Source organism: Bos grunniens, chromosome 21, assembly GCF_055505025.1.
Source record: "Bos grunniens cultivar Pamir isolate PY7600 chromosome 21, Bosgru_T2T1.0, whole genome shotgun sequence".
Lineage (NCBI taxonomy): Eukaryota > Metazoa > Chordata > Mammalia > Artiodactyla > Bovidae > Bos > Bos grunniens.
Window position 1 is genome coordinate 27,894,421 of NC_141185.1, and position 23,456 is coordinate 27,917,876.

Genomic DNA, 23,456 nt, shown 5'->3' on the forward strand with positions numbered 1-23,456 from the left:
GTGAGGCCAAAAAAGAAAATTAAAGAAAAAGATATACAAGATTTCTTATTAAATAATGAAAGCAAAAAATATACTAGGATAGGGTCTTCCGTGGTGATTCAGTGGTGAAGAATCCACTTGCCAATTCAGGAAATATGGGTTCAATCCCCGGTCCAAGAAGCAACTAAGCCCATGTGCCACGACAATTGAGCCTGCGCTCTAGAGCCTTGCAGCACTATAGAAGCCTGCACACCTAGAGTCCATGCTCTGCAACAAGAGAAGTCACTGCGGTGAGCGCACCTCACTCCTGGTACACTTGCCCAGAAGAATAAAGCCCCTCAGTTCCTATTTCCTAACAATTATCTGCACCACAATGGCTTAAAGAGGGAGGGGGTGGGGAGAAGGCGGGAGGGCCGCTTAGCCAGCAGGCCTGCTTCCAGGCAGCCAGCGGGCTGGGCTGGCAGACTGCTCAGAGCCTGCTGCTTTCCACCAGGGGTTTTGCCGACCAGATCAGAGCGACACTTGAGAAGGCAGCAGCTGTGGCCAGAGACATCTCCTCTAACTCCTTCTTAGCTAATGAACTGGAAGGATCCAGAGGGAGTCAGGAAAGAATAGCTCCCCTGGGGTGTGCAGGGAGGCCTTTCCTTCCATGAATTTTCCATTTTTAATTAGGCTTGATAGTTCGGTCAGGATAAGACTTTTGAGACAAAGTATCGTACTGAGTAGGGATGCCCAAGGCTTCATTCACCAGATCCCTCAGGATCACAGACCCAATACTTCTCATGACTTGTCTCCCGACTTGTGATGGGGCAAAGAGGAAAGAAATAGGGGATTTTTAAAGTATGTTTTCTATTTCAAAAGGAACATGCAATAATTATTAAAAATTAAGACAGTTTTGAAATATAAAACAAAAAAAGAAAATGTTTCCCATAAACCTACCTTCCCAAAGGATAACAATCTAGTGTTTTATTTAGCTTTTTTGTAGACAGATACCCGTGTTACTTGCACATAAACATAGATACTTAAGATGAAAATTTGATCATATTATACACTCTATGCCTCTTGCCTTTTTCCAACTGCTGTATCTATCTCATTTGCTTTAACAGCTGAAGAATGTTCCATTTTAAGTTTATGCTTTTATTTTGCCAATCTTTTACTGAGTAGTATCACTTTTCAGTATTTTATTAGAATAAATTCCTGATATACAGATTATTAGATATTCCAACTTACACTATGTTTTTTTTATCTTAATAGATTTTAATAGACATTACCAAGTTGTAGCCTTTTTGTTGCTATTGTTCATCATAAAATAAGTTTTCAAAACAAATTTAAGGTGAATTGTTTGAATGATTTACCCATGAAACATGGCCACCAGAGAAGTTTCTACCTAGATAAATTAACTGTTTTCCAAATCTAGGAGTATAGCTCTGGGAATAGTTGGCAAAGAAGTCACTCAAAATAGACAAAGCCATGAACAGACAAGTCATTTGAACAATTTTACATTCATTATCTGATCCTGCAAATTATTCACAATCGTACAATACTAACTTCTTTTAAAGTAAAAATCTTACCTCTTTATGTTTCTAGAAGAAAGTCAGTCCTGAGTAGTTTGGAAACCAGAAATGGAACAGGGTCTATAAGGAAAGAGTCTAATATTCAGTGCCACAGTCCTCAGGCATGAAGGGGTGAAAGTGAGGAAGGTCCCTAGCCTGACAAATAAACTCATACAGATGCTACATGTCCCTGCCCTGAGCACTGGATAGGGGTGTCAACGGGGCCACTGTCCTTGCATGTAACAGATGGAAAAGAGAAACCAAGAGAGTTACCCTCAAACTGCTGCTTCTTGGGGTCACAATTCTTTCCTTCACGCAAAACCCCTCTTTTTCTGTCTCCCCAACTTCCCTCACTCCATAAGCAATGAAGCAGGTCTGTATCCTCATTTTCCTAGGTCACTGTTGAACTGCATTCCCCAAGACACACTAGCCTGAATTCAGTCCCCAATTGGCATGTGTGACCAGCAGAGGTCAGCATGGAAGTTTTAGATGTCACTGGAGCCAAACGTCAAAATGGAAGAAGAAATGGCCACATCCATTCTCATCCAAGCATGTTTCAGTCTTTGTAGTGATAGCTTGTGTTTGAATAAGAGGAAAACATAATAAAGTAATATAGATAGGTTTGAAAAACAGCAATATGCATTCATGTGGCCTTAAACATTTATTTCTTCTATCTACAAGCTAAATTTTTTTAAGTGTGATTCAAAATTGACTACTGACTATATTAAAGCCCTGTGTAAATTGAAGACAACAGAAGGAAAAATCAAAGAGGAGAAGAAGCAAAGGAAACTTCCAAGAGTGAACAGGCTAGTTTTGAAAGACATAATTTGGGTAGTCAGTTCTTTTCTTCATTTTCAAATTCGAAATATGATACAAAGGATTAAGAGCTCCCTGGAGTTGAAATAAGAATTACCTAAGATTGCTGATAATCATGGTTTGCTGCAATAATGCCATCATCAGACAATTTTAGCATAAAATGCCAAGATAATAGTTTATGTATGTAAACACACACCTTATAAGTAATTTCCTTTTTAAAAAGGAAAAGAAAAAAAAGAGAGAAAGAAAGAAAAGTACCATTTTATCACCATGCCCTTTTAATGCAGAATTATTATTCTTAATGTAGAGTCAGATTAGATAATCCCTCTACCTAACAGGAAAGTGTACGAGTATGAGTGTATGAGCATGTGCAGGATATGTGTCTGTATATACACACACAGACATCCTGCTGTTTTATTTCATTTTAAATCAGTGTGTTCAAGTGTATTCTCTTATGGTATATCAATAACAAACTTTACTAAGGAAACCTAAGCTTACTAGGATCAGCATTAATTTTTCAAATTAATCAACAACAAAAATGGGCTTTGGAATTATATAAAACTGTGTTCAAATCCTGGCTCCACCATTTACAATTCAAGAAATTTGAGACAAATAAATGACCACTCTAAGGCATGGTTTCCTTCACTGCACATGGAGGTACTCCCCACAGAGCTGAAGTATGAATTAGATGAGAACACATGCAACCACCAGACAAATCCTGAGGAGTCAGTAAGTTTGATTATCTTCCCTTTAATCCAAACATGAATGATTTATGCAAAATTCTTCCTAAGATATGCATGGTACCCTTGGACTGCAAGGAGATCCAACCAGTCCATTCTGAAGGAGATCAGCCCTGGGATTTCTTTGGAAGGAATGATGCTAAAGCTGAAACTCCAGTACTTTGGCCACCTCATGCGAAGAGTTGACTCATTAGAAAAGACTCTGATGCTGGGAGGGATTGGGGGCAAAAGGAGAAGGGGACGACAGAGGATAAGATAGCTGGATGGCATCACTGACTTAATGGACGTGAGTCTCAGTGAACTCCGGGAGTTAGTGATGGACAGGGAGGCCTGGCGTGCTGCGATTCATGGGGTCGCAAAGAGTTGGACACGACTGAGCGACTGATCTGATCTGATCTGATTTAGGAAACAAATGAGAACATTTAAGTTACAAAACATAATTTAACACTTTTTGCTAACAGTTATCTTATGACACCATCACTCCTAGTTAAGCCAGTTAGTCTTATATAGTGAAATTGGCATTTACCTACCAAGAGAGTTTTGAGGGATTTCCCTGGTGGTCCAGTGTTAAAGAATCTGCCTCACAATGCAGGGGACGTGGGTTCAATCCCTGGTTGGGGAGCTAAAATCTCACATGCCTTGGAGCAACTAAGCCCACGTGTCGTAACTACTGAGCCCGCACGTTCTGGAGCCTGTGTGCCACAGCTAAGACCCACCATGGCCAAATAAATAAATATATTAAAAGGGAGAATTTAGAGAGAAGGAGTTTTGATATCCTCACTATAATCTTTCAAGCTAGTGGCCAAAAAGCAATGCCAAACCTAAAAATGGACTATAACCAGGATTGTTAAAGGATAATGCATGGTTCCTTTTTTTGAAGAGAAACAAATGTCTCAGAGAGATTGTTTTTAAATCACTCAAAAGCACAGCAAAGGAAAGGTAAAACAAAGGGAACCACCTGACATAACACCTATTGTTAAAGTAACCCTTCCTCTTTTCCCCTTTCTGCTTCCAGAAAACAAAGCCCTTAAAGTACAAGCCTCTACTGCCAATGCATGAGACACAGGTTCAATCCCTGATCCCAGAAGATGCCACACGCTGAGGAGCAATTAAACAGTGCACCACAACTACTGAGCCTGCTCTAGAGCTCAGGAGCCACAACTCAAGCCTGCAGGCCCTACAGCCGGTGCTCCAAAACGAGAAGCCACCGCAGTGAGAAGCCCGAGCACCACACCTAGAGTAGCCCACGCTCACCGAAACTAGAGACAAGTCCTCAGAGCAACAAAGACTCAGCACAGCCAAAATATACATAATTTTTTTAAAGTACAGGCCTCTAATCAATGTACATTACCTATAATAACGTATAAATGTGCCGGTTTTCCTAAATGGGAAAAAGTTCAATGTAGGGAAGGAAAGCCAGGAGTAGGACAAATCCTGAGTAGACTAAATACTGGAATGCAAGTGAGATTCAATTCACGTTAAAGAAAGATCAGAGGTGTTCAGAATGCAACGGGTTCATTCCATCCTTGAGGGATCCCACTTGTGTTAATGGTTCCAGTTCGCTCTTGCTCTCCTGCACGTGGTACTTTACAGTCATCTTCCCTTCCCTGTCTGTTCTGTGTCACAAGCTCCAACATCAAATGGGAGGATGACAGACTTATACATACTGCTTGACCAGCTCCCACAGTTACATAAAGTCACGCTCCTGCAGTAAATCCCTGTGTGTCTGTGTGTGTATATTTATATATAAATACACGTATGAAGGGATTTGTTACAGGGATGAGACCTTATATAACTGAGGGACCTACAGATATATATCACATTCCCAAGTGGCTCAGTGGTAAAGCAACTGCCTGCTAATGCAGAAGACAGGAGACATGGGTTCAATCCCTGGGTCAGGAAGATGCCCTGGAGAAGGAAATGGCAACCCACTCTAGTATTCTTGCCTGGAAAATCCCATGGACAGAAGAGCCTGATGGACTGCAGTCCATGGGGTTGCAAAGAGTCAGACACTACTGAGTGCTCACACAAGACATCACAAGATGGAGATATATATATCTATATCTATATCTATATATCTGACGAACCCTTACTGATACACACCTACATACTTAATATATTGATACTTTTCTTGTTTTTCTCTGAATATCTTAAATCTTTTTGATCTCTTCAACACAGAAGGGAAAACGCAGAACTAACTTTAAAACATCCTTTTCTCTCTCTCTCCCCTTCAGGTAACTAGGTTACAATTAAAAGCCATTACATGGTGATGTTATAGGATAAAGAATACCCAAAAGCCATTTTCCATCTCTTTCTTGTTAGCAGAAACCCAATCTGATTCAGGTGTCAGAGGCCTGCTCCCTCCTAGGAGGCTGGGCCCTCCTTTGCCCCAGGGGATGCATCTTGAGTAGTGCAAGCCAATCATGGAATTTCTTTTCTTCCCAATGACTGGGTTAGGAAAGGGCATGTGACAGTTCTGGCCAGTTAATTGAAGAGGGAAATCTGTTGGGTGCACAGAAGTTTTAGGAAGTCTTCCTCCTCCTTTTTAAAAGGGAACATGCAATAGACATGACCCTTCTCACAGTCTTTGGATGTTGTTTTACAGGGACATGATTTCCAGAGCTGCTATAGCCCTTATGGTAGGCAGAATAATGCCCTCCAAGTGTGCCCATATCCTAATCCTCAGAACCTATAAATATGCTAGGCTACACGGCAAAGGGGAATTTAGGTTGCAGACAGAATTAAATTGCTAATCCTCAAAAGAGATTATCCTGGTTCATACAGGTGGGCCCAAAGTAATCACAAGAGGTCTTAAAAATGAAAAGGGGAGGCAGAAGAGGAGAGCTGGAGCGAGATGTGACTACGGAATAAAGGCACAGACACGCAACACCACTGACTCTGAAGATGGAGGAAGGGGGCCAGAGTCCGAGAAAGTCCCTGCAGAATCTGGGAAAGAAGCCCTGATGAAATCAAGCCTTACATCTTGATTTTAGCCAACTAAGACTAATGTGGGACATGTGACCCAAGGAACTGTAAGATAACAAATATTTGCTAATAAGCAGCAATAAGAAATTAATAGAGCCCTATCTGACTACAATGCTAATATACCTGAACTCAAGAAACCAGTGGCAGGAGTAGAGAGTAGGAGAGCTTTGGCTTCCCCCTGGAGTTTTAAACTCCGTATGTTCAAAGTAATTACTAAAGCAAATGTAGAGCGTGTTACGAGCCCAGGGTACCTCTTCTACTAAGCTCTGCACTTACGACTTGCTGTGTCCTGTTCTGAGCATCATGTTCAAAGACGGACACTTGCAACTAGAGTGTTCACGTGACATCACAGGAACAGCAAAGAATCCTGAAGATGTTGCCTTATAGGAGACTTCAAGAAAGTCTACAAACCTTATGAGGCTGGGATGTGTAAGTGGGAATGAGACCGTTCTCCAAGGGGCAGATTAGAACTCATGGGTAGAAACAGATGAAGCAAGTTTCATCACAATATATGGACAAGCTTTTTATCATTTAGAGATGATCACTGCTGGAGGGTCTTGCCTCTGAATGTATAGCACTTGATGTCACCGGAAGAGAGTCCCAGATAGAGTGGGTCTCATTCTCTTCTAAAATCCCACCTAAACCTAAGGTTTCATTGGTTTATTTTTAAGTGAGAGTTTTAGTGACTAGTACAATGCTTACCACATAGAAGGTACTTAGTATTTGTTGAATGACTGAGTGAGTTCAGTGTGGAGGCATAGGACACAGACTGCAAAATCTATCTATTTCACAGCTTGTCCATGTTAGTATTGCTTTGATAGGCATATCTAGCCTGTAGAAACAGGCCTGAAAACACTGGCATACAATTATGACTAAGGATTATCAGTAAGAATTAGTGTCCAGATAATGCAATTGGTTTTTCTCATCCTAGTCTTTCCATAATTCACAGAGAGGAACAGAATTTATTTTGTTACTCCTCAGGTGGTTTCCAACCAGTGGTCATATAATTTCTAGCTATTTATCATTCCATGCAACCCTCCAGTAAAGACAAAACAATGAATTGCTTAACAAGTAGTATTTGATGGTGATGACATTCAATAGTATCTTTGTATTTGCCTCAATGTTAGGACCCTTTTCAGGGCTGCCATCTGGACTAAACCAAATGACAATGCTGATTTCTTGATGGCCCAGTCCCCACATCTTGTTTTGCCCTTTGGGTTTATCCAAAATTCAAGGCTTGTCTGACTCAGAATCAAAATATGTGGTTAGTTACTAAAAAAGGGTTTTGGAGCTTGGTCGGCTGGCTGGGTTTTTGTTGTTGCTGTTTTGGGTCCAGGCATTACTCTTAACTCCCTTCGGTTAAATACTACATTACCCTTTCCAATTTCTCTTTTAAAATGCATACAATTCTGGGTCAGAATGGGAGTGATTGCTTTCCTAGGCCTGGAGGGACTGGGGTATCAGAGCTCTGAGCTCTGGGGGCAAAGGGAAAAGATGAGAAAGGGGGAAAACAGAGATGCACTGCGCTACTCAGAACTACAGGGAGCTTGAGTGTCACCTGTGGAATCACACCTCGCTCAGGAACAAATTTTAGAACAAATCTAGCTGATAACTCAATTCTAGAAACAGTGAGTGATCCCTCTTTAACTCTCTGCTTCCCTCACAGCAGTGGGTTCTTGGTCTTGAAACTACTTTTTATAGAGTGACTCTGTCACCCTGACTGGACGGAGAATAGGCATGAAGTCTAAGCTGGACCAGTCAGAGTCCATTTATCAATACCTGAATTAAAAGACAGAGACACATTGGCCTAGCCTCTTGAGATGCCTCATCCAGTTACCATGATGTAGCTTAGAACCTGTAGGCTGGCCAGCTTGTACTTGCAAAAGGTCAAAGGGGCAGAGGAAATAGGCCTATGGCGAGACATACCTGATCCTAGGCCCTTCAGAGGCCTGGCTACATTCTTGCTCAAGGTTACATTTGTGTTATCTTGCAAGTTATATGGCACCCCACTCCAGTACTCTTGCCTGGAAAATCCCATGGGTGGAGGAGCCTGGTGGGCTGCAGTCTATGGGGTCGCTAAGAGTCGGACATGGCCGAGCGACTTCACTTTCACTTTCCACTTTCATGCATTGGAGAAGGAAATGGCACCCCACTCCAGTGTTCTTGCCTGGAGAATCCCAGGGACGGGGGAGCCTGGTGGGCTGCCATCTATGGGGTCGCACAGAGTCGGATACGACTGAAGCGACTTAGCAGTAGCAGTAGCAATCTTGATTCGAGTCTATTACTTGTCATCACAGAATCATAATAGTACATATCTGTGGTGACTTCTTTAATGTGTCAACTTAAGTAAGATGAACCACATTTTCCAGGATTCCCTTTTCTGTGTATTTCTGAGGAGGATCAGACACAAGAATGATTCTTGTGGGAGATCTGCTGGATTGAAATGATGCAGCAACCATTCCAAAGCTCTCACGGCTGCTGCTTATATCTGCTTACTCAACTTGTTCACATGAGGCAGCAGCTGGGCCTGAAGTTGGCTCTGCTTTCCCCTGGACCTTCCCTCAGCTTCTCTAGCTCCTGGTTTGTGCATGGTTAGCTCTGTGATAAAGAATTCAAAATTGACTTTTAGCCATATATTAGTTCATCCTGCTGATACTGGGCCCATCTTCCCAATCTATCGAGATCATTTTATCTGTCATTCTGTACATTAACTACCTAAGCTTCATTACAATCTGACCTCTGGCTGTCCTCCCCATACCCTTCTTATTAATACTCCTCAGGGCCCTTCCATCTTCTAGAAAACTATTAAAATAGTGGGCAAGAATGGAAAATGATCTAATATATCACTATGCTGCCCCTTCCTTATACATTTAAACAAAAGTTTCTGAAGATAATGGTATGAGTTTTGCAGATATGGAAATTTCAGTCCCTAGATCAGGCCTGGTAGTAAGGTAAGGCAAAAGAGGGCCTTAAGGTAAATGGCTGCCTTGTCTGGCTACTCTTGTAGCAAGTTTTGGCCACCACAGCAAGAAATAGGAAGCCCCAGCTTCTCCCATCTCTTACACAGGGCAAAGATTCCTCACACTTTGTCTTCCTTTTTCAAAGAACTGTAAGATCATAAGGTTGGGAAAAAATGACTTGTTTCAGCCTTACCCCCCAATCTTGAACATGCCTGGAACAAGTAGATACTCAGTAGTAACTATTGCCCTTTGCTACATAAGCTTGCACAAGGCCCACTTTGACACTGAGGGCACAGGAAATCATAGCCAACCCTAAACTGCAGCACAAACATCAACCTCCGTGTCCATACTGGCAGACACATCACCAGCCATGACTTGTAATATTTGGGTATAAGAAAGAGAGGGAAGAAAGAAAGAACGGTGATATAGTACTTTTTACCAAATGTACAATTCCAATTTAAAACTAGAGATTCAGTTCAGTTCAGTCGTTCAGTCGTGTCCGACTCTTTGCGACCACATGAGTTAGTCAAATATTATTATCCTTAAGCCCTTTTTAATTATGAGTCCTGGAAATTAAACTAAAATTTCCCACCTGAGCAAAGTGTGCACACTGTGTTAACTGAGAAGGTAGAGGGGAATATGAGATAGGTAGACAGATGCAAATAGACCTCACAAAACAGAAAATGGCTATGTATAGAGGGAGGAAAGGCTTAAGTGAAGAGTACAGGATAAAAAAACAGATTTCTTTACATATGCTTTTGTTGATTTGACTGTGGAATCACAAATACTTTATATCATTACAAAACAAAATTTTAAAAAGCAATACTTTTATGCTGAGTCCATACTCAAAAAGCTTTGTATTAATACTATATGATTCCATTTATATGACATTCTGAAAAAAAGGAAAACTACAGGGCCAAAAAGCAAATTCCTAATTGCTGGGAACGGGAGTGGGAGTTGACCATAAAGGGGCTTGGGGCAATTCAGGCGATGATGGAACTGTTCTATGTCTTGGTTGTAGGGCAGGGTACATGATTTTATGCTTTAGTCAAAACATACAGAACCACACATTAAAAGTGACAAATTTTACAGTATACACATTATACTTTAATAAAAGGAAGTGTAAAATAGCCTTAATAATAAAAAGCAAAAAAAAAAAAACTAAATGTGTGTCTAGTGGTATAACCATCAGAAATAAATCACAAGTGACTTTGAAACACAGTGATGTGTCTCCTCATTCATGTTTTTGCATACACCCTCATTACAAAAAAGAAATTCAAACATTTCAATCATTTTCAATTCATCATAATTTTAGAGTAGCATTAATAATGCAACTCTTGGACTACTGGGTATGTAGTGTGGGAAAAGTATAATGAGTAATAATATTGGTGTTAAGAACAGAGATTTTGATGTAAAAGGAAGGCACAGATTAGGATCAATGCAATTAAGTAAAAATCCTGCTTTCTAATTAGAAGTATTAGCATGAATTCATAATTTATTTTATGTTAAAAATATTTCTTGGACTTTTCCGGTGGTCTAGTGGCTAAGACTCTGCACTCTCAATGCAGGGGGCCTGGGTTCGATACCTAGTCAGGAAACCAGATCCCACATGCTACAACTGTGTGTGTGTGTGGTGGGGGTGGTGTGTGTATTTCTTGTATACGTCTACTGAAAAGACCTAAAAATAATGGCCAAACCAGAAGCAATTACCAACCACAGCATCCAGGTAGGCAATGGCACCCCACTCCAGTACTCTTGCCTGGAAAATCCCATGGATGGAGGAGCCTGGTAGGCTGCAGTCCATGGGGTCTCGAAGAGTCGGACACGACTGAGCGACTTCACTTTCACTTTTCACTTTCCTGCATTGGAGAAGGAAATGGCAACCCACTCCAGTGTTCTTGCCTGGAGAATCCCAGGGATGGGGGAGCCTGGTGGCTGCCGTCTATGCGGTCAAACAGAGTCGGACATGACTGAAGTGACTTAGCAGCAGCAGCAGCAGCAGTGGTCTCTAAAATATACCTCAGGGCTTCTTGGAGAAATGGTAGATTAATGTCTGGAACAGAAAACATAAGAGATGAGCCAAGAGCAATTTGTTACACTAAAAGATAAAGAAGTCATCAAACATTACTGGAGTTATCTCCAGAATGTCCATGACTCAACTTGAATGCTCCTGCTGGGCAAATACGGGAAAATTTAGGCACTCGTAAGGATAATACTGGCAACGCATTAGAATATACCACACGTTTAAATTCTTAAGTTCATAATGATCCTAAAAAGCACTGGTCATCTTTGCATGCTAGGGAACCGCTTCATATCTGTAAAGCTGACAAATAAAAGGAATCAAGTACCTTTCCTGCTTTTCATTAGGGAGCCCTAGTGGCTGTCAAGGGTAAAATTTTCTTTGAACTGGAAGTGTTCTAGCTAATAAGGGAAGAAGCAAAAATGCCAACAGATTCTATCAGATCAGATGCAATTATTAACCAGAGGAATGAGCCTAACTTCTGAGAGAAAGAGAAAAATTAAGGTGAAAAGACGTAAGAACATTTTTCATTTTAAGTATTTCATGAGAAAGTGATACTGATTACTGAAAACTAAATTGCTTAAGCTTCTTTTCTTTTAGTAACTTTACTAGGATATAATTCATATACTACGTGTGAGTGTGTGTGTGTGCACGTGCACATGCTCAATTATGTCTGACTCTTTGCAACCCTGTGGACTGTAGCCCACCAGGCTTCTCTGGAATTTTCCAGGCAATAATACTGGCATATTTTTCACAGGGATCAAATCCATGTCTCCTGCATTAGCAGGCGGATTCTCTGCCACTGTGCCACCTAGGAAGCCCCTCATGTACCATATAATACACTCATTTAAAATGTGCATTCAATGGTTTTTAGTATATTCAGATATGTAAAACCACCATCACAGTTTCAGAACAATTTCATCATTCCCAAAAGACCCCCAACACCCATAAGCAGCTATTACCCATCCTTGTGTCACCCACAGCCCCCACCACCAGAGGCCAGTGGTGCTTGAAGTGTCATCTCATTGTGGTTTCCATTTCCATTTCTAGAGATGACTTTTTAGTGTGCAGAGAAATAATTTTTTTTGAAACTTTAGCTCTCAAAGTGAGGAGAAAAGATCCTTTTGAAAAGAGAACAAGTTGATTCACACTTCAAAAAATAATAAGATGAATGCTTTTTAGTGAGGGATTCTCAAGTCAGTTTTTAGGAATTAAAAATCATACTAAAGGATGAATATTATAAAGAAATAAAAGACAAAGAACATGGGAAGAAGAAACAATATGTTTTTTGGTCATATTCTGACAGATAATTTGACACCTAAGCATTGGAAAAGAGCCTGATGCTGGGAAAGATTGAAGGCAGGAGGAGAAGGGGATGACAGAGGATAAGATGGTTGGGTGGCATCACGGACTTGATGGACATGCATTTGAGTAGGCTCCAGGAGTCGGTGATGGACAGGGAAGCCTGGTGTGCTGCAGTCCATGGGGTCACAAGGAGCGGACATGACTGAGCGACTAAACTGAAGTGAACTGAAACATTTATGTTGAATAAAAACTTTTATTCCCAAGAGCTCGTTTTTCAATCAAACAGTATCAGGATGAGCAGACAACTCCTGAATTTAACCAAAAGAAAGAAGGAGAGAGGACGGGAAAGTAGTGTTTGCGTTTTGGAACAGTTTTTATTAAAGTTGAAACTGAGGCGTCTGAGACTGGACTAGCCCTTCATGGAAGAGACATCAGCACATGACTCTGCTGTGTTTGCCCTGTAATGTCTTGATGTGCTATAAAAGGTTGGAAAAAGACCAGGAAAAAATTTTAATTAAACATTTGGGGAAGCCTAAGAGACTGAGTTTAACTAGAAGGAGGTAAGTTTTCTAATTCAGATAAATTAATGGAACTAAAGTAAACAAGTCAAGACAACTCAGTTTTAACAACTTTGAATATGGTACTTAAATAAGTGAGTCTATCTAACATGAGAATATGGAGTAAGCCATCTGGTGACCCTAAAAGAGGAGATAAAAATGGAAAATCACAGAAGTGACTGTTTACTTACCCTTAAAGGAAAACTAGAAAATGGCATTTATGGAAATGAACCTACCAGAGGCACAGAGAGGAAGAGATGTTGGGACCATCATCTTACAATAAAAGGAAAAATCTGACATTTTGTCTTAGAATCACAGTGAAATTTAGAGAGGAAGGGGTTGGGTCATCCAGGAGGAAGACAAAAAGGTGAAAGGAAAACAGATGGAACTGAAATAAAGGAAACAGCCAGAAATATGAAAGAAGAAAGTAAGAATATCTTTCTTACATTCATAATATGAACAGGACAGAACTCTGAAATCCATTGAAAGACTTCACGAAACCAGAAAATCAATGAGACCCAGAAAATTTCAAAAAAGAAGTACATTAACTATATTTCAGAAGAAAGAGAAGTAAAAATAGGATGATATCTTTGACGAAAAAGGCCAAAGAAGGGGGGGAAAAAAAAGGCAAGGGACTAGGGGAATAATTTGAGAATAACTTGATTTACTCAAAGAATTTTTAGGTGAGCTTCTAGAGCTTTCTAAAATCAAGTTAGGAAAGAAATGTGGAAATGTCACAAAATAAGAGAAGGAAATACACATGAAGAAAATGTTTTGAGAAATTATCTTGAAGAGAACGAAGGATCATCAATGAAAATGTCAAATTAAGGAAGAATGCAACAATTCTTCTTTAGCGAAAAAATAGAAATGAATACAAATAGAGAAACTGATATTTTAAAGCAAATAATAACTGTCATTTAGAGGTGGAAATAATAGGTGTTTTCCTTAAACTCTGAACTCTTGACATTACTTTTTTTCTCATTCAATTATGTATTGAATATACACAAGGCTTTTTCCCTCTTACAGACTAAGACTTTTAAGCCAAAAATATAGAAACTATGTCCTTTAAAGTCACTGCAATGAATACAAAGTAGACAATTCTTTATATTTCTGCCCAGTTCAGGAAAAAGCTGAGAACTTTTATCTCCATAAAATTGAGAGAATATCATATACAGGTCTAGATTATAAAAATGAGTAGTCACTCAACAAACACTGAATAAATGAGGAAATGATGAATGGAAAAACAGACATGCACACAAAAACACTGCTTTTTACTTGAGGCATCACTCAAGATTTTTAAGCCACATCAAAGACAAGAACTATCAAAAATTTTCTTTCAGGAAAATTAATTCAAATTAAAACATAAAGCTTCTACAAAATTTTGCTTCTAAAAAGTTCTTTAAAATTTTGAATCACTACTTATATACACAAAACTAACATAATACTATAAATCAACTATACCTCAATAAAAAAGGAAATAAAAAAAATCAAACATATGCTTTTGAAATATTTTATCATTTGACAGATCGTGAAAAGACATCCCAGAGAAGTAAACTTTTGAATAGGACTACAAGTACCTATTTTTTACCTTAAGATTATGAACGTATTATTAATTTATTTTTCTCTTTCATTGCATTCACCAGACTTAGATGAATCATGTTTAAAGGCTTCTTCTTGCATAATGCTTCCAGAAGCACCTTTTACTTACAAGTTTTCATGAAACTGGCTGGCAGTAATTAGGATTAGTCAGAAACTTGCATAACGATCATAATTTTTCATTAATAGAAATGTCTCTGCATTTTTAAATAGATTAATCATTATATTCCAGATAGTGACATCTTTTTTAAGTGAAATCTATACTGTTTTGTTAGACATGGAGTATGAGAGGGAAGATTTTGATGCTACTATGATACCTGAAATAAGATTTAACACTCCCTCAAAGAAAGACTGCTTGGACTATATGCAACAAGATAAATCTACCTGGCTGTCATCACCCACAAATGCACCTTGCCTTACTTCTACTATACATTAAAAAAAGAAAGAAAGAAATGAGAAAGACGACAATAAGATAATCTTGGCACACATTTGCCTGCTTCCAACCACTAGACTCTGAGTCCTTGAAGGCAGAGACCGAACATTACAGCTTTTTGATCCTGCGCCTGACACAGGCATTTGATAGCATCTTGAATGAAGATTGGTCAGTTCTGGGCACAAGATCCAAACCAGATACTAAATCATGGAGGGATGTGTTGTGCTACCAGACTATAGGGTTTAATATTTTATTCGGTTTCCTATCCTGGAAAGCCCATTCCTTTATCCAGCAAACATTAAGCATCTTCCACAAAGCAGGCTCTGTTATACTGCTTTGGATACAAACAAAAATTCCTATCCCTAGCCTACATTCTAATGGAAGGAGATAGGTAATAAATAATTCAAATAATCAATATCTTATGTTAGATGTTAAGTGCTATAGAAGAATAAAATAGAGCCAGTTAAAGAGAATCAAGCATGCAGAGGGAGTTATCATGAATTTTAAGCAAGGTGGTCAGGACCAGCTTCCCAAAGATGGTGACAACTGAACACAGACTTGAAATAAGTGAGAGAATGAGTCCTGGGGATCTGAGGGAAGGTCGGTCTATGGAAAGAGCTTTAGCAAAGGCCTTCATGTGGGAGAGAGCCTGGCCCGTCTGAAGACTAACGGTAGGCACCTAGAGCAGAGTGGACAGGGGAAGCACATGTAATGTGGGCCCGGGTAAAGACTTTGCCTTTTACTTGAAAACAGAAATCCTCTGGATGATTTTTGAACTGAGGAGTGACATCTGACGTATTAAGTAAGATCCTTCTCACTACTCTGTTGAAAGAGGCTGAAACAGATTCACGGGGAGGCCCTTGCAGTTATCCAAAAGAGAGATGATACCTGTATGTGTACACTAGGGCTGCCACAGACAAAGCACCACACACTGGGTGGTTTAACTAACAGAAATTCACTGTCTCCTAGTGTTGGAGCCCAGAAGTCTGGGATTGAGGTGTGGGCAGGACCATGCTCCCTCTGACGGGTCTAGGCAAGGATGTGCTTCAGGCCTCTCTCTTAGCTTCTGGTAGCTTCAGTCGTTCCTTGGCTTGTGGATAGCTATCTTCTTCCTGTGTCTCTCTATATCAATGAGAGCAGGGAAGATAATGAGAGGTGGTCACATTCTAGATAAGATATGAAAATCTGACCATAGATTATCCTGACAGATTGTGGAGAATGTAAAAAAAGAAAAGAATAAAGGATGAGTCCTTGATTTTGACCTAAGAAGGGGATATGCTGCCATGAAGATAAGGAAGACCACAGACAGAGAAGTGGGGGTGACAGCCATCAGGTGCATGGCGTGTAGTGAGCTGCCAGTCTCCAGCAGACGCGCTTCTAGGCTTTGAGGCAGCACTCAGGCCAAGGCCACAGGCTCCCTGGACCGCTCTCAACCAGCAGCTGTGCACAGCAGGGGCACTAGAGCAGGACTGTTCCAGCCTAGGCAGGATGCCTCTAAGGGCAACCTTGGCTCTGGGTCCTTATTTGCCCACTAAGATTTGCTCAAAGCTGTGCAGAGTCTCAGGTTCTTACCCGCCTTTCCTCCTTTCTTCCCTCCCTTCCTTCACAGGTTTCAGATTCACAATGCCATCCAAAGGCTCTCCCTCTACTCTGGCTCTTACTCCTCTCTATCCTTCACAGGTGTCTCCCCCATAAGTCCCTCACACTTCTAATTCCATCTTGGCATCAACATCCAGAGAACGTGAACTGACACAATCGGTAGTAGGAGTCGGGCTGAGAAAGCAAGCAGTAAGATGAGATCTTTGGACTGAATCATCCACCCTTTGTCTGGTAAAGAAGAGTACACCCCAAGGGGTCTGTGGGACATGGAGAGTCCCTGGCACAAGGCAGTGGGCCAGTGGCTGAAGATTTTACTGATAGTGATGTGGGAACACAGCCAGTGGAGGGGAATTGCCATGCCGGTAAGATGCAGGCATTTGAAAGATAAGGGGGTGAGTAATATTCCATTTTATATATGTACTGTCAACCACAAATTGGCACTTGCCATGAGTGCTTGCCATCTGCCTCTACAAGGATTATATCAAACCATGTGCTGCCACAGCTGCTGACCTTCAACAGCCCCTGAAAGAGTTCAGGATGGAGAACAGAAATGAGGCACTCTGTACTCAGGGTGAAACTGGCAGGGCAGGTCTTCAGATAGTTAAATATTTTCAGGAGCTGATTTCATTAGGCCAAGTCTTGTATCTCCTCATATCTAGAAAGGCACTAAAATCCTTCATGGTGATGACAGTTTCTCGTGACTAGCAGAAGTTTCATGAGACAAGCAGAAATTTTGTGGGAAAATATGTGCTTAATAGCATGAATTCCCTACTTCACCAAAATCACATATACACTCTCCTTTTCCCCAACCTCTGTGGAACAGTTTCTCAGAGCTATCTCCAGGGCTGCAGTCCTCATATTCCCCCAAATAAAACTTAACTTGCAAGTGTCACATTGTGCATTTTTTTAAGTTGACAGTACCACAACTTCTTTATCCATTCATCTACTGATGGACATCTAGGTTGCTTCCATGTCCTTGCTAGTGTAAACAGTGCTGCAGTGAACATTGGGGTACATGTATCTTTTTCAATTACAGTTTCCTCAGCGTATATGCCCAATAATGGGATTGTTGGGTCATACAATAGTTTTATTCCTAGTTTTTTAAGGAATCTCCATACTGTTCTCCATAGAGGGTGTATCAATTCACGTTCTACCAACAATGCAAGAGGGTTCCTTTTCTCTACACCCTTTCCAGCATTTATTGCTTGTAGATTGTTTTGATGATGATCATTCTGATTGGTGTAAGGTGATATGTCATTGTAGTTTTGATTTGCATTTCTCTAATAATGAGTGATGTTGAGTACCTTTTCATGTGTTTATTAACCATCTGTATGTGGATCACAACAAACTATGGAAAATTCCTCAAGAGATGAGAATACCAGACCACCTGACCTGCCTCCTGAGAAATCTGTATGCAGGACAAGAAGCAACAGTTAGAACTGGACATGGAACAACAGACTGGTTCAAAATTGGGAAAGGAGCCTGTATACTATACATCAAGCCTGTATACTGTCACCCTGCTCATTTAACTTATATGCAGAGTACATGATGCAAAATGCTGGGCCAGAACACTCACAAGCTGGAATCAAGATTGCTGGGAGAAATATCAACAGTCTCAGATATGCAGATGATGCCACTTTAATGGCAGAAAGCAAAGAGGAACTAACGAGCCTTTTGAGGAAGATGAAGGAGGAGAGTGAAAAAGCTGTCTTAAAACTCAACATTCAAAAAATTAAGATCATAACATCCGGTCCCATCACTTCATGGCAAACAGATGGAGGAAAAGTGGAAACAGTAACATTTTATTTTCCTGGGCTGCAAAATTACTGCAGATGGTGACTGCAGCCACGAAATTAAAAGACACTTGCTCCTTGGAAGGAAAGCTATGACAAATCCAGACCGTGTATTAAAAAGCAGAGATATCACTTTGCTGATTTGCTGACAAAGGTCCTTATTGTTAAAGCTATGGTTTTTCCAGTAGTCATGTACAAATGTGAGAGTTGGACCACAAAGAAGGCTGAGTGCCAAAGAATTGATGCTTTCGAATTATGGTGCTGGAGAAGACTCTTGAGAGTCCCCTGGACAGCAAGGAGATCAAACCAGTCAATTCTAAAGGAAATCAACTCTGACTGTTCACTGGAAAGACTGATGCTGAAGCCAAAGATCCAGTACTTTGGCCACCTGACATGAAGAGCTGACTCACTGGAAAAGACCTTGATGTGAAAAGATTGAGGGCACAAGGAAAAGGAGGCAACAGAGGATGAGATGGCATGACCGACTCAAATGGACATGAATTTGAGCAAACTCCAGGAGATGGGGAAAGACAAAGAAGCCTGGCATGATGCAGCTCATGGGGTCACAAAGAATTGAACACAACTTAGTGACTGAACAATAACAATGTCTTCTTCAGACATTTGGAGAAATGTCTGTATAGGTCTTTTGCCTACTTTTTGATTGGACTGTTTGTTTTCCTGGTATTGAGCTGCATGTGCTACTTAATATTGCTGCTGCTGCTGCTGCTAAGTTGCTTCAGTCGTGTCCAACTCTGTGCAACCCCATAGATGACAGCCCACCAGGCTCCTCCGTCCATGGGATTTTCCAGGCAAGAGTACTGGAGTGGGGTGCCATTGCCTTAATATTACTCAGCCATAAAAAGGAATGTATTTGAGTCAGTTCTAATGAGGTGGATGAACCTAGAGGTTCATCGTGAAGTAAGTGAAGTAAGTCAGAAAGAGAAAAACAAATATTGTATGGCTCAACATTCTCCCCTAAGCCTTGCAAGTCTGCAAAGGGAACCCATCACTTTGGGTGAGAAGCTAGCACATACCCATAAAGGAAGACACTACAAAGGCCTCTCTGCCACAAGAAGTACATGCCACCTTCAGGAGTGGTCCACTTGTCCCCTGACTGCCAGAATGATAGCTCAAGATAATCTGTGGTAACATGCTAAGGGTGATAAAAGAGGAAAGAGAACTTCAAGAACTAGCATGTCATGACAGTCCAGGGAAAGACCACTATGGTTGTACTTTAACGGTGCTTAATCAAGGGAGGAGGAGTACAAGACTGTGTAAGTAAGAATGGCTGGATGACATCACCAATTCAATGGACATAAACTTGGGCAAACTCTGGGAGATGGTGAAGGACAGGAAAGCCTGGCATGCTACAGTCCATGAGGTCACAGAGCCGGACACAACTTGGCAACTAAACAACAGCAAGCAAGAATAAATTGACTTAGGGCATTCTCTTGGGACATGGGATCTAACATCCTGGCAAGGACCCCATGGAAGGAGCAAACTTGCTGTCCGGAGGTTCTTAGAAGCCTAGAGAAAACTATGGTGATGGTGGTTTAGTTGCTAAGTCATGTCCAGCTCTTTGTAACCCTAGAGACTGTAGCCTGCCAGGCTCTTCTGTCCATGGGATTACCCAGGCAAGAGTACTGGAGTGGGTTGTCATTTCCTTTTCCAGGGAATCTTCCTGACCCAGGGATCGAACCCACATCTCCTGCTTGGCAGGCAGATTCTTTACCACTGAGCCACCTGCAAAGCCCAGAGAAAACTATGGTCTACACTAAATAAAGTAGAACTTCTTGAGTTGCCACAGCAAACAGCCAAAGAAGGGATAAAGAGGCTGGGGGAAGCAGGTACACTGGAATGGGTGCATTATGTGATTCCAAAGACCCACCAGAGGAGTATATTTGTTAGGAGAGCTAACAGGACGCTTCATTTATTTACCAAGGCCATCAGGAATTTCTAGTGAAGGGAGAACGGGCACCACTAAGAACTTCAGTAGTGGCTCTTCTCTGTAAGTTGGCGCCTATAGTAAGAGAGGCAGTCGCAAAGCTTGGCTTATTGATAGTGATGGAGTTGATAGGCCCCAAAGCAATTGTGCCCAGGTGGCAGCACAGAAGCCAGGAGAACAAAATTACTGCAGTGACTGGCAAGGCTAGAAGGTCAGCTAACTGATAAGGAACCTAAAAAGAAAAGATACCAGACAATCAGAGTCAAAAAGATTCATGTAAATGGACATATAGTTGAGAGAATGAAGTGTGAAGGTTTTTGTATCATGTCAATGCCATCAGTGCCACCACAGAATAGGCACTGAGGGATTAAATAGGCAAAATGACTCAGCCAGCTGACACAAGTCAGCCACCCTGAACTAATAAGATGGGCACATCCCACAGTGGCAGAGATGATGGTTACATTTGGGTGCAACAGTGTGATCCTCACTTACCAAGGCCAATCTAGCTACTGCCATCTCTGGATTTCCAGCCTCAGAGATCAAAGTTGAACATCCTCCTAAGCACTATTCCTTGAGGAAAACAACCTACCACTTGGCAGCAAGTTGACTATACTCCCTCAAGGGCCAATGATTCATTCTTATAGGAGTAGACACCTATTCTGAGGAGGGGGTTGCCTTTACTATCTGCAAGTCTCAAGCAGCACCAGTATACAGGGATCATGGTGTGCCTATTCCACAGACATAGAAGGCCACAAAACATAGCAAATGGCCAGGAACCTAGTGCATAATGAAAGACATGTGCAGCAGGCCCATGACCATGGAATATACTGGCCATATCACATACCACACCACAGAGAAGCCAAGCCACTGGCATAATAGAGCACTGAAATGCCCAGTTGAAGGTGTAGCTGAAATATCAGCTCAGAAGCAATTCCCTACAAGGATGGCATGTAAGTATTGAATCTATATGGCACTGTGTCGCAACAGGAAGAATTCACAAGTCTGTGAACCAAGAGATGGAAGCAAGAGTGGCACCACTTACCATCATTCTCAATGACCCACTTGGGGGTCTTTGTGTTTCCCAACTCTATCGCTCTGGGTTAGAGGTCCTGTTCCCCAAAGATAACGTGCTTTGCCAAGGTGCACAGCTTTCTTTGATATCATATGTAACCTGATAAAAGGAAATCCCTCATTCTCTTCAGTTTGAGATTTAAGATATAAGCAAGACATGACCACCTGCAATTCTATAGCTGATAACTGGACAAAGTTTGCAGTGCAGAAACTGTATGTTTGGGATCCCCTGTACATCTGGTTCCACTACTATTTTATAAGATGTTTAGAGCATGAAAAGATTAACCTCTGCTTTACATGCATGCTGCTTACCAACAGCTAAGTTACTTAAACCTGCCTTCCTCAAGGGCTATTTCCTGCAGAAGTCCTAGTTTTAGTGAGAGAGCAAAAGAACCACCTGCTGGCTGGGGTCAGGGCTGAGTTAGTTGAAGAGTCTCAGCTTATTTGACCCTTTCCCATCTGCCAAATATAAGTGACACTATCTCCCTCTATGAAAGCAAAAGAAGAAATACAGCAATATAATGAACATCTGAGATCAGATATTTAAAATAATGAGATTTTTCTGTAATGAATGGAACGTTAGGAATCATGTTCTTAACATGCAGAGGTTAAAATGAAAGGTCTGTTTTTCTGCAATGAATTAAAAAGTGAGCAGACGCTATGTTAGGAGCAAGAAGGCAGCATTCTGACCACACCCTCCCTCCTCTGAGAGCGGGTGATATTTTGATCACTAAAGCACTTGTGATATTTTGTTTGGTAGGTAGCTGAGATATCTGAATTTTTGAGGCATGGGAGAAATTGAAAAGTCTCACACATTCACAGAACCCAGGAAGAAAGAAGAAACGGAGTGCTTAGATGTCTGGTCTTCTTCTCACCTTGTGTACAGTCAGGCACTTGAGGTACCTTCCTTTAAAGTGAATTTAGCACAAGCAGGGTCCAGAGTATGTACACACAGACTCTACAAAATTATTCCTTTTAGAAATGTCGTCATCACAAACATAACAAAGATGGCAATTAGGATTCAAAAACAGCAGTAGTCCCAAAAATTGTTTTAGAATAAACTTTATACCCCAATAGAATTTCATTTGTACAGGCCTGGGTCTGAAAGAGAAGGGTTAGGTTTCTAAAGATAATAGATTAAAAGCTAGGGAGTCTAGATGGTCTCTGAGTTGCTATTTACTTGGCATCAAGTACATTCAGTTTTTGAGTCAAAGACATTCTTATGGTCTGAAGGAGACAGTTGCTGGTTTTAAGGTCCATCAGTGGAGTGTGAACATCCTGAAATGCCAAGGAAGGAAAGTGCAGGCCAATCCAGCTTGTCTTTTCTGAGAGATGGCCAAACCTTAGTGATGATCTGATTTGGGCAGCCAAGAAGTCTTAGTTTTGATCTTTTGTAAGGAAAAGTTGAGACTCTGCCTAAGTCAACAGAAAAGGGAAGAGGCCAGGATGTGAATAAAACCTACGGGATGACGTCTGCCTACCCACTGGGTAGGCACGTTCAGTTTGAGGCCTTCTGCTTGCCTGCTTAGGCCTTGGGCAATTATTGAGCTGATGTCTCATGCGCCATTACATAGAGTGTATACTCATTTACTACATCTTTGTCATGCTGTTTTAAGACATCTTTGAGAAGGCTTACCTGTGATAGCTACCTCTCAGCTAGAGAGCTAGACACTGTGACCTCTCCAGACCCCTTTCCTGTGAGGTCTAAATCAACTCCCTGATTTTCTGGATGCTGGACATGAAAGAGGGTAACCAGGCTAGGAGCCCGGGAATAGACAGCTGGGTTCAACTGGCCTGTGAAAGCTGCTTTCCCTGTAGCACATTACTGGAAAGGCAATATGGTGTAACGGTTTCTGTGTCATTTTCCCATTCTGCCACTTGCTAGCTATATAAATTCTGAAAGTTGGTTGGTTTTTTTTTTTTTTTAATCTCTTATAAACCACTATTTCTTCATCTGGAAAATAAAAATACACCTACAACATAGGAAATACATGTAAAGTGCTTGGCATAATATAAGTGATTGACATCTGTGTTATCCTCATTACCAACAGAACGAGGAATTGAGGGAAAGGGAGATAGGAAAGGGAGACAGGAAAGTAACTCC

The 23,456-nt window shown here is 41.1% G+C and overlaps 2 protein-coding genes across 2 annotated transcripts in view; both read right to left on the bottom strand.

Moving 5' to 3' along the window:
- Positions 1–23,456, bottom strand: part of AKAP6 (A-kinase anchoring protein 6) — a 599,671-nt gene that overhangs the window by 527,800 nt on the left and 48,415 nt on the right. The gene's annotated exons all lie outside the window — the stretch shown is intronic.
- LOC147349300 (uncharacterized) overlaps positions 10,117–23,456 on the bottom strand; it is a 55,185-nt gene continuing 41,845 nt past the window's right edge. Inside the window, exon 5 of the mRNA XM_086363681.1 lies at positions 10,117–11,086. Coding sequence (XP_086219807.1) covers positions 10,878–11,086 — 209 coding nt within the window. The 3' untranslated portion in view covers positions 10,117–10,877. The remainder of the gene's footprint in view (positions 11,087–23,456) is intronic.